This window comes from Zeus faber (genome assembly GCF_960531495.2).
Source record: "Zeus faber genome assembly, chromosome: 7".
NCBI classification, from domain to species: Eukaryota; Metazoa; Chordata; class Actinopteri; order Zeiformes; family Zeidae; genus Zeus; species Zeus faber.
In genome coordinates this window covers 7,643,661-7,656,404 of record NC_137203.1, presented here as the reverse complement: position 1 = coordinate 7,656,404, position 12,744 = coordinate 7,643,661, and the positions used below count along the sequence as shown (strand labels likewise).

At 46.3% G+C, this 12,744-nt stretch overlaps 1 protein-coding gene across 1 annotated transcript in view; it reads left to right on the top strand.

Annotated features, from left to right (window-relative positions):
* The window catches only part of LOC307232682 (protein unc-13 homolog B-like), a gene marked incomplete at both ends in the record, with an annotated part of 79,824 nt that overhangs the window by 12,671 nt on the left and 54,409 nt on the right, over positions 1-12,744 (top strand). The window contains one exon of the mRNA XM_080003782.1: positions 7,571-7,600. Coding sequence (XP_079859908.1) covers positions 7,571-7,600 — 30 coding nt within the window. The remainder of the gene's footprint in view (positions 1-7,570; positions 7,601-12,744) is intronic.

The following is a 12,744-nucleotide window of genomic DNA, read 5'->3' as shown; positions in this document are numbered from 1 at the left end:
GTGGGGCAGGAACCCCCAGAGGGTCTTCTGCTTGGTGGGTGGCTACCTCGTGGCTGCTGTTACGAGGGTTTTTGATCGAGGATGTGTGCGGTGCTGCTTCTTGGTCTACCCCACACACGTTGACCAGATTCTACAGTCTCGACATGACGGCATCAGCACTGACCCAGGCTGTTTCAACAGCTGCCAGGTGTTGCAGCCTGCATACAGAGTTATGGCTATGGGGTTGAGAGTGGTAACGCAATGTGGAACAAGGTGGAGGTGATACAAGCCCAGCTATATGTGGAATCCCCACCCAGGAGCATGCCGGTGGGACTGTGGGAGTGGTGATATAATTTACCTCCGCACCCTATGAATGGGTATCCTGAAGAAGTTTGAGGCTCCCTCTTCAGGTAACCCAGGTCAAGGATTGTGATTTAGGGGACCTATTATGCTTTTCCTTATTTTCTGTCATATATACACTGATCAGCCACAACATTTAAACCACTGACAGGTGAAGCGAATAACATTGCTCATCTCGTTCCAATCGGTCAAGGGGTAGGGGGTGAGATGGAGAAATATTCCTCTATAATCAAATTAGAATTTGTATGCTTTATTATTTTTTATATTTGAAATTTTACAAAAGGTTGCGCGTTACGCACGGTTCCGCAGCTCCGATCAGAGCGGTCTTTCCAAAGCAAGCAAACAAAAAGTCAAGATGTATTTAATTTACTCCGTTTCCTGCTGCTGCTCCTCTGTGGCGCAGGTCCCAGTTTCCCCCCCCTGAAAGAGTCCCGCCTGTGTTCTAACGGTCTGGTGGCAAATGCCCCATGTCCGGCGTGGTCCGCGAGCCAGTGTTTGGGAACCTCTGCACTCGAGGAAATAACATTGTTGATGGTCGGGTGTATTTCCCACTTTTATGGCCACATCTGTGGAATCACTGGACATTCTGGTCAAAGGCTCAACACTCTCCCTTTTACACACAGGCCGGAGGAAAGGGAGACAAACCGGTCCGCTCGTGTGTTTCCGCTGACGCGGACTTGGCACACCGTTACCGGGAATATATCTCTCTAATGTGTGTGCAACAAACTGGATGAACTTATATTGAACGTTGTTGTTCATCACATGTTAATTGAATTGCTAACATTTATAAAAACATGGCTATTTCAACATTCGAATAGTGATTTATTATTATTATTATTTTTTTAATACACAAATTATATTAAAATTTTGAATTTCACTCCTGCAGCCCTAGTTGGAAGCAGGAAAAATGCGCAAGCGTAAGGGTTTGAGCTAATTCATGGCAAAATTGTGGCTAGACAGAGCATCTCCAAAATGGAAGGACAACCGGTGAACTGTCGACAGAGTCATTGGCGCCCATAGGCTCATTGATGCACGTGGGGAGTGAGGTCTAGCCCGTCTGGTCCGATCCCACAGGAGAGCGACTGTAGCACAAATTGGTGAAAAAGTAAATGCTGCTATGATGTAAAGGCGCCTGAACACACAGTGCATCACAGCTTGCTGCGTATGGGGCTGCTTAGACACAGACCGGTCAGAGTGCCCATGTTGACCCCTGTCCACCACTGAAAGCACCTCCAATGGGCACGTGAGCATCAGAACTGGACCATGGAGCAATGGAAGAAGGTGGCCTGGTCTGATGAACGTTTTCTTCTACATCATGTGGAGGGGCGGGGATAGGGTCCGAGCCGATGGAGCATCTGTGGGATGTACTGGAGCAACAAGCCCGATCCATGGAGACCCCACCTCACAACCTCCAGGACATAAAGGATCTGCTGCTAACGTCTTGGTGCCAGATACAACAGGACACCTTCAGAGGTCTTGTGGAGTCCATGCCTCCACGGGTCAGAGCTGTTTCTGTTGCAAGAGGTGGAGCTACACAGTATTAGTGGTTATTAGTGGTGGTTTTACTGTTTTGGCTGATCGGTGTATAATATTACAATGTGGGATGTTCATATTAGATGTCACAAAAGTCTCTAATAATGAGGTCAACTAATGACGCAGTAATCCCTGTGAGCAAAACACTCAACACGTCAGTTTTCAAAGGGTTTTTCTACTCTCTACACGAGCTGACGTCAGCTCATCACAGATTTCTTTACATTGTCATCCGCTACATCCGATCCGCTGGGCATTTCTACAAACAAAACCAATACTAATTGTGTGTTTTTATTGTAGATGTATTTATTTATTATATTTTCCCGTTGTTACATGAAACTAAAATTCCGCCAAGCGAGAGTCCCGGTGCGGTGTCCGTGTCCCCCAAGCTTGAAGCATAACAACGCAAGTCATAGCCAACTTTTAAATGAGGCCTTGGGGATCTAATATGAGTGAAGATTCAGCAACTGGATTGATTATTTCTCGCCTCAAAATTGTTCAGAAACACATTTTGATGGACTGCTAAGGTGAAATCAGTGAAAGTTATGGAGTAAATCCAAGGAAAGACGAAAGCCATGCTGAAACACCGTTGGCTGACAGAACCCGGAACCTGTGCTCAAACCCCATTGGCTCACAGAACTCGGGGGCCTCGGGAGGGTGCCCCAAAAAAATTGCCCATTTTGGAAGGAGAGGGTTATAGAGGCATGTTAGAAAGGCTAGAATGCATAACAACAAACCTCAAAGACGTGTTTTGGGGACCTGAGAGACCTATATTTACTTGTGTAAAAAAGACCATAATAGGTCCCCTTAAACATATATAACATATATGTATATAACATATGTATCTAACAACCACAACGTGTGAGTTTTCATTTAACTGCTGTTGTTAAGTCGGGTTGATTTGCCTTTCAGTATTTTAAACATTAGTCCACTTTTTGGACTATTGTTACTATTTGATTCTATTGGTTCGTCAGTTTTCATGCATCTAAACCAAAGCGACAGGGTAAATATAAACAAATAACAAAATCATTTTTTGTGTTTCCTCATACAGTTGAGAGGAGAGTTTTAGTGACGTAGGCGGCACAGACCGACAAAACAGTTGTTGAGACACTTTATTCCCACCGGCGGTCGCGACCACCGAAGCATACGAGTCTGGATATGAAGGTTAATGAGACACAGGTGCTGCAGGACGTGTGTGCGAGCCCCTCCTGGCTCGCTGGTCCGCCTTCCAGACGATGCTCTGCCCCCTCGCGGTACAACCCCCCCCGCCCCCGTCACACCGTCGCGACGCAACGCGGCGCCCGTGGCAACGGAAGCCCCAGCGGCGGCGTCGTTCACTAACTCGAAAGGGAAGCGGCGTCAGCGGCCGGCACCTCCGTCGCAAAGGAGGTCGGTTGATCAGCTGATCACAATGGGAATTTGCCCGAGCTTCTGGGTGCATCCCTGCAGTGTGAGGCCAGGAATCATGGTCATTAGTGGTCATCGTGAAGTCACTGCGGCGGACAGTGTCGGCTAAATGGCGAAAAGCGGGAAATCTATGCATTTGCCGTTCAGTGTATTGTCTTTCTCGGAAGGGCGGCCACGGCTTCATTTCCCGCTGGTGCTGTGAATGTGTTGAAGCAAGTTTATAAGGTCCAAAAATTGCACTGAAATATAGGAGCCTGCCAGTGGACTAGTTTTGGTGGATCCGACATTTTGCTCTTAACAATGGAGATTTGGGACTTTGTTTCAGCGTATTGCGTTCTGCCTCGAGGGTACAAATAACGATAACTTTGACATTTTGTGAACATTGTCAATTGGTTTCGATCTGCTTTTACTGGAACATATATATATATATATATTTGCCTCGACCGTACCGTGGGCACTTTACACATTTAGCAGTAAATCCATAGATTTCCCGCTGCTGTACGTTCATCATAACATCACGACATGTTTGTGATGATCAGCTCAATATTCAAAATCCCACATGACAAACGTCGGACCAGAAACTCTTGACCTCGAGACCCAAACTCATCAGTCACCGTCACCGTTTTAGGTTTGAATCGGCCTGATTCCAGATATCACATTGGTGCATCATTAGTTTAAAAAGAGATGTCCACTTAGTATTTATATTTTAATATGTTGCTGTTTCATGGAGGTTGTACTTGCTTCTACAACCATACAGCTTGCATATATATTTTCAGTTATTGTTCTTAACTACCATATTATGCTGTATGGCTTCACCCAACTCAGAATGTTGGAGGAAGGCCGAGCTCCCTGAGCGACCAACGACATACGTTATTTTGAGTCGACACAGGGGCGTTTTCTAACCCAGAACATTTGCTGTTGTTGGCGGGAAAAAAAGGATAATGCGCTTTGATTCTGATCTATTTTTCTATTGAAGTACAGGCTGAAAGAGATTATAGATGTAATTTTTATTAATTGGATTGTGCGTTGTATTCAGCTTGTGTATTTTTGATTATACTATATAGCCTATTTGTTGTGTCAAATGTCAAGTAATAAAATATCCTAGGTATGAAATTCTTACAGTTATAGCATCTTATAGTTTGATCTAGGTTGAAGTATCACTATCAATGTTTAGTTGGGTGCATGGAGCAGCAGTACTGAGGCTGTCCCTCAACCAAGGGGTCGAGGTTGGGGACCGACCGACCGGTATAAACCGGGCCCGGGGGCCAAATTGTTAGAGACCGTAGTGCTGATAAGCGCCGATGTAACTGGTGCTCTTAACTGTATTGGAGAGATTAAGAAATGTTGTACTCATTTAGGCCTAAGATGTTCGTCTAGGAAGAAATTTTGCTTTTATCACAAGAGACAGGGGCGAGGCCGGCTCCCCCTGTCTGCTCTGGCTGAGTGACAATGGCACAGGTTGCGCCCCGATCGCCCCCTCTCCATGCGTGATGCGCAAAAAATAAAGAGTCTTAATTCTGCTCTTAATTTTTGGGGGTTTTTCTCTTAAAAAAATAAAAACATAACTGATAAGAGTACCGTCAAAATACCGGGTCGATAAGAAGTATGGTAAGAGTAGTAGTACCGTTAAAATCATAATGATATCCATCCCTCTGGAGCCCTTTTCATCCGTGCCACGTCTCCGTTCCTTCCAAAAAAAAAAAAAAAAAACTGAAAACACACTGTTTATAGTTGTTTTATTTGGTGGAACAGGGAACGATGAACGGGGCGCATGGAGAGTCGGGTTCACACATATTAAAATATATTTATAATTCCCCATTGAAATTAGGTCTGAACGATTTGGGAAATAATGAAATTGAGATTATTTAGAACAATATAGCGCAATTATAGAGCAAAAATATATTTTTTAAGCATTTCTCTTAAGTTCCTTATCTTCTGTATTATTTACTAAACACAAGCAATAAATCATTCCATAGTATGATCAATACATAATTGGATACAGTCAACATATAAACTTTATAAATATAATACAAACATATAAACTATTATGATGAAAATAGATGAATTGATATGAATTACATATCTTTAATTAACTATCGAATTGTGAAAACACAAACCTTCAGTCACAGCGAATATTGACCGATTGATTTAACTTCAAGCCTTGTAATTGTTCCAATCTGAAAATTAACATTTGAAAAATATGCAGTGTTTCGGCAGAACAGATTTTTTTTTTTTTATATATACAAATGCTGCGCGCAGAGGTCCACATACGCGGTGCGCTGCTCAGGTACAGCTTTATGCTCACTAAGTAAAAAAACAAAAAAACAAAAAAAACTAAAACAAACACGCATTATTCTGGCTGAGGGTGGGGTGAGAGTCACGCGGAAAGTGTCCCATTAGGACACTCGCCATTAGGAGACGTAAAATAAAAAAACACTGTTCTGGCGCGGTGATCGGGAGAGGGAGACAGGTGCGCTAGGCGGCCTCCTTTTTCGCCTGTAGGGAGAGCCGGCGCTGGACAGCCAAAATTGCATTCGGTTAAATTGCGATGTCGGTGTGAATTTGATTAATCGTTCAGCCTTAATTGAAATGTTATCCCTGTGCATTTTGCAAGCTTCTGTGTGTTTTATACCGTTATTGTAATGCACACTGGATTCTTGTCGACTTTCTGGGGCCAACCCTATTATGCTCTCAATTTTGACATATTTCATACGTGGCAACGGTGGAATGGGAGTCCAGGAAGCCTTGCCTGTCTGAGGGCTGAGAGCAAATGATGCTTTTAATGTGGTTCCAGCAAGGCCCTTTGAGGCTTATAAAGTCCTGCCCTGTATGTTAAGTTTCAGTATTTTAATCATCTGTATTGTACACAGATTACACTATTACTATTACCCACTGTCCTGGAGCCAGGCAGGAACCCCCTCCGCCGTCACCGGTAAAGCACTTTGAGTGGATGTGACCGCTCGAAAAAGCACCGGCCCGTTCACAGACGTCAACGTGGCATAACCATCGCGGGGCGTAATCCCATGCGCGACGCGTCACGCGACCGCCGAGCGTCTATCTTTTCCCCCTCTCGGGCCTGCCCCCCCGCCACCGCATCCAACACAGTTGGCCGTCCGTCCGTCCGTCCGTCCGCGTGCGGGTTGCCGGCGGACGTGCATATGTGTGTCTTAAGGTCAAAATAGACCTCGGCTTCCTAACCCGCTCGGGGGAAATGGGCGCAGCTCTCTCTGCAGGGTCCTCTGTCTCTCCCCGTCTCTCTCTCTCTCTCTCTTTCTCTCTCTCTAATGCAGCCCCGGGCTCGGGGTATTAGCTAAGAGGGATTATCCCACCGGCCAAGCCCCTGGTCACTGGAGGCAGGCCTCCCACTCGTGCAGTCGAGCGGCACGTGGCCGCCATATCCGAACACCTACACTGACTCTGATCCGGCGAGCTCTCCAAACGGTTCCTTTTGTGCACTGACTTCAGCTGGTCCTGTAGACGCAGGGGGAGGCGGGCAAATGTGTCGTCGGTAATCAAATTCTCTGCTAATAGAGGAGAGCGCCCGTCGACACGTCTATGAGCTGCACCGCTTCTGTCAGCCCCATGCCCAAAACCAGAGGATGAAAAGGAATAATATCACTGTCTCCATCCATCTCCCTCCTCGTTTATATCTGCCTCTCTCGGCATCTCATTTATCCCCTCTCTTTTGCTTTCTTCCTCACTTTTTCGCTCCCACCTCCGTTCCCTCCCTGGCTTCCCGCGGCGCGCGGCGGCGGGTCGTCCGGCGCCGTCGAGGCGTCGTCGGGGGTTAGGGTCTGGCTGACTCCCAAGCCGGGCAGTGCGGCGTCCTCTCGGCCTGTGCCAAACCGGCGAGAGTGGCACGCGAACTGACCCGTGCCGACAGCGCAAGACAGATGACCTGCTTAGTGCCTCCCTTCCGTTTGTTCCCCTTTGACTTCCTCCCTCTCTCAGTCCCTTCATCCGTCACTGCGAGTCCGCGGTGGAATCTGTTGAAGCTGCTGCTGCTGCTGCTGCTACTCGTGCGCTTACTTCAACAGGTTCATTTTCACTGCACATGAGGATATGTACACTGTATAGCCTAAATACTGATGATTTTCATGTCGTGAGAATTGATTTGGGCCTGTAATGGGCCTGCCGGTGAATTCAATGAACCACCTGTTGGGATAGAAAAACTGTTGTAGAGTAGCTGCCGTTCTAGTCTATTTCCATGAACTGTTATGCTGTCAGTATGGTTGATGCACCAGTTTTGCATCAGCTTCAACTGATGTGTCCTGTCTTTCTCTTTCTCTTCCAGTGAAGAAGGCCAAACTCCACGGCCCCCCAGGTAAGAGTGCGACCGCTTTCCTCTTCACAGCAAATATCCTAGTGACCGACGGTGTGCTCCCTAATGGGGAAATGGGATTGACTTGGATCGGGGCGCCGGTGATTTCCAATACCCGGCCCTTTTGGGTCAACACTGGTGTCCCGGAGTTATTATCTCCACCCCGACCAATGCGCTTGTTTTGAAACAAATAAAAAATTTTATAAAATGCATTTCATTGAATGCCAATCATATTAAAAGGGGAGAATAATTCATTTAATGTGATAGTAGGTGCTTACACACATTTTTCGAAATGCTGGAACTCATAACTAACATGCAGCTGCAGGCTGGCCAAATCTGTGGCCATGGTGTGATTTCGTCAATATGTCTTACGGTGAATAATCCAGGTTATGGGGTTATGAGGGAAACGCCCCCCCCCGTGGTTTTACACCTGATAACACCTGTGCAAAGGGTGCTGCGCTGGGAACCAACACAGGTGTAACCGTGACATCACCTTGACCGGCCTTGATTCGGACGCCCCGGTCAATAATTCCATTTATTTCCGAGTTCATTTCTCACCGGTGGGTGCGTCACCTCGGACCCCGGGCAGTTAGTCGATAGTCAAGGCGCTGTGTTATGGGTTCGAATCCCAGGACCGTCGCTGGAGTGAAATGGGGACGAAGGATAATGGATACCAACTCCTAAATTTAACATTCGCGGCAGTGCCCTGGAGGGTATCGGCCGATGTCTCGTGGTCCATCCGCCTACCTATCTATCTGTCATCTGCTTGTCGGTCTGTCGGTCCGTTTTGCTCTCCTCATCCTCCTCCTCCTCCTCCCGCTACGCCTTTGTTCCCCCGCCCCTCCGCCCCAGCTACAGCTGCCGCCGCTGCCATCCTCTCCCCAGGCGGCGGAGGAGAGGTGGAGAACAACGGCCATGTGTGGGAGAATGAGAAATCAAGCCGGGGGAAGAGGAAGAAGAATGGGGAATCAATAGATCACGGGAGACAAAGGGCCACCTGCTAGGCAGAAATGACAACGTGTCACCGCCCGAGAAAAGGGAGGACGGAGACAAATCCCTCAGTGTCGCTCCGACGACAAAGACAAGGCTCCGAATAGAAGAGGCCATTTGTCGTCGGCGGAGGCGCCACATTTCATTTCTATTACATTTCACTGCATATATGTATGGAAGTATGTATATGTATGTGACAAATAAAAATCTTGAATCTTGAATCTTGATTTCTGGGAAGGGAAGTGGTGAAGGCGCCGCCGCCGGTGGTGGAGAAGGGGGCACTCGACTGGAACTATTTTCCTCCGGACGTCGGGTGTCGAGCAACGCAAACGCACCGTCTCTGCATCAACAGGTCGTCCGGTGATTTGGGCAGTCGGTGGTCTCTCTTTGGAAATTGGAAATTGAAAATATCGTTTTTCTGGATCGCTGTTCAGGACCACCGAAGGAAAGGAACGCAAAAGTGTCCCCCTCAAAATTCAATTTCAAGTCGCGATACGGTTATTTGTCTCAGGTCAGACGCAACCCCTAGAGTGTGGCCCACTCTAATGGCCCAGTTTGGGGGAACATGTACACACGCACGCACACACGCACGCGCACAGACGCACACACACACACACACACGTATACACACTCACACACACACACACACACACATGCACATGCACACACAATTATCGTAGAAAGCGAATAGACGCTCAGGGGGAGAGCCGCTGTCCCCGGCCCGTCCGACTGCTCCCCGGGGGGTGTCGGGCTCTGGAGAGAGGCAGACTGCGCTGCTCTATGAGCCACTTTTATTCCTTTCACCGATTTTTAGGGACAGCAATTTTATCGTCCCGAGGGAAATTAGTTAACTAGGGTTTGCTCACACTTTAGATCGTGTTTGTATCTAACCCTTAAACCTCATAATGAGTTAACCTCGTTGTCATGCCCCACCTAGACGTCCCCCATACAGGCCATGCTTTCGTATGACTACAATATCTGCAGAAATTTCAAGCTATAGAATTGAACGGTGTTTGGCCCCAACCACAACCAGGGGGAAGAAGGTCCAAAATACTTTCTGGAACGCACGCTTGAATGTTGACGCCTCAAATGACGTTTTTTTTAATGGTTTCATCCATCAATAATTGTCAGTGGGACACATTTCATTACGTTTTGGAGAAATTTGATTACTAGTGATTTATTACATATAAGTATATTGATATAAAATAAAATTCAGTTATGTTAACTGGGGTTCGACCGATATGTCTTTTTCAGGGCCGATACGATACCAATTATGAGTAATCAAGGAGACTGGTAACCGATATTTGGGGCCGATATACATTTGAAGTAAAAATTTGCATTTTAGTGTCGAAATTTGACAGCCACACAAACTCCCACACAAAACCTCCCTTACACGCCTTTAAACAGATGTTGAATTAAATACTAGAAAACATAACATTTCAACATAATTTTTTGAAAAATCAAGTGCAGGGAGACCCTAGCTCCATTTCTTGTAAACTAAACTGAAACTTCAAATATGTAATTATATAATATTATATATACGTGTGTATGTATATATATTTTTTTCACAATAAAAGCGAGTAGCTCCTTTTTCTGGCTTTTTAGGCAACTTTCGGTTTATCCGAACATCTGATCACAACAATTGGGGTTTGTTTTACGGATACAAATCTGATAATACTGTGGGCGGGACGTTGAGCCAGACTACAAGCTGAAACCTTTCAGAGAGAGGCAGCTGCATCACAGCCAAAGGGGCGCATTTATCAAAAATAAATACTAAAAAAAGGAAAAATAACGATTCCGATTAGTGGAATAATGATGACGATCGGATCCGATTATCAGCCTGGCCGATAACCTGTCGCCCCCCTAATGTGAACACACCTTACTCTGAAGTTTTTATTTTCTGCTGGTTTTCTTTACAATAGACTTTCAGAATTGGCAAATCCGGCTCTCCTTCTCCCATTTTCATGATAACGGTTTCAATGAGCCTATAGAGGGGCAAATTCCAAAACGATGGCCAGTTAGAGAAACAATCTCATATAGCTTTAAATAGGAAAAAAAAAAAAAAAGCATGTTTAAAAAAAAAGATATATAAAAATCCCAGAGAAGCGGCTTTTAATGGGACTTTGCTGTCCCATCTGCCTTCTGGGCACAGGACGCGAAGTGAGGCTTTGTAGAAACCAACTTTGTTATCGGGTCACTCATTCCTGCTTGTTCAACTTAATTTCACTCAAAACCTATTATTTATTTGCAGGGCTGAGACATTCTTTATCCAAAGCGGATTACACACTATATAATGTTTACTTAGTCTCATACCATAAGAATTTTCATATTGACATTTCCCCTCTGGACAGACTGAATGCCAGTGTTCACACTCAACTGGATTATAGTCGAGTACCAAAGCGTTTATCTGGAAAGAAAATCTGGTTACGTCCTCCGTCGGAGGAAACGATCTGGTAGCTCTCGCATCAAAATGGGGGAAATGCCAACGGGGGTATGATCACGATGCGGCAGCGTTTTGGGAGGAAAAGCGCTTGGTTGGCAATCAAAGGGTTACTGGATTGATTCATCCTGGCGATAGTTGTCAAGGTGCCCTTGAGCAACAGCCCAAACCCCTAACTATTCACAAAGGGCTACTGTCCAATAAAGGTATAGTGGCTTGTAAAGTGATATGGGAATGGAGTCTATTAACTCTATTGTCCATTTTCTGCAGCAGATTGCAAATATATTCTGTACATATGAGATGGAAAACCTGACTGCTACTGCTTTCCAGTCATCACAGGACACTGAGGGGACAGCGCATTTATGAAATGCTGATCAGGCAGTTTTGCCCTGTGGTAAGCGGCAACTTTGTCTGGCAGTAACGATCTTTAGTTGTTAAATACAGTGAAGTGAAAATCAACCTTTGATGGTATTGGAGCTAGTGTGGTTGGGGGTTTCTGTATATTACTCCGTGGCGGTGGTCACGACATCACTTCCCGTGCCTTGGTTATTTGCCAATTCCGGTGTCCCGGCAACCCTGATTTCCCGGTTTCCCCTCCTGAGGCTCTCATTTGGCTTGGCTTGTTCATTCAACAATGGCTTATTCTTAACACTTATGCCTGCCCTTTTGCCCCCCCCCCGCCCCCCTCCCATCACATCCTCCAACCCTCCCAATCCATCCCATAATAGGGTATTCATTACTATAGACAGCCTGGTAAATGTCATCTTGCATGACTGCGCGGCGCATGGCCGTGTGGAACAGAATATAAGTTATTTATTTTCATAAGTCATGGCCACTTAATTATAAATGACACTGGCTGCTTCCCATGAGCGTCCCGCTGCATGCTGGGATACGTCCTCCTCACCGTGCCGAGTCTTTACGTTCCAAAGGTGTGTGTGTGTGTGTGTGTGTGTGTGTGTGTGTGTGTGTGCTTAATGGTGTGTCGGTGCGCACAAGGAGAAGGACCGGCGAGGTTCCGATACCCGCCCGGTAACCCTGGATGTGCATTTTTTCTTTCTTTCCCTCCTTCGCTCCCTCGCCCTTTGTTTCGCTCCTTTTTACTCCGTCTATCTCCACCACCCAATTAGGTCTGTTTGCCTCTTGTTTTCTCCGGCGCCGATGGCTCGGCCAGAAAATGGGGCTGTCTAAAGCTCCATGCCTCCCCACTCACCTTAATCACAGACCTGGCAAAATCCTTAAGTGAATGATGGATTATTCTCCGTTAACCCGTTCACCCCCCTGCCTCCATCCCTGCTCATTACAGCCCGGCGGCGGCGGCGGTGGCGGCGGCGGCACCACAACTCAGCAGGGGGGGGGTCAATCAGTTACTCTTCATAACGCGGCCCATTATATAATGAGCGTGACGGCATCATTCATTTCACTTCCGCTGAAATAATTGGAATACTCCTATGAGAGTAGGAGGAGGCTTTGCTTCTTTCGAGCAGGCTTTTTAACAGGGCACTTTTTTTTTCTGTTTCAGATAATCCTTTAATAATCTCCGTGACATCTCAATCGACATCGTGTATGCATGAAGAAAATGCGTCAACTTCAAATAATGGACGACTCTTTTTTTTTACCTAAACCTTATTTTCCGAGTCATTGGCTTCTGAATCCTTGAAATTTTATGCAGAATTGAGGGAATGGCTTCGGCCCGTTGCCGTGGCCCAGGGCAACCGGC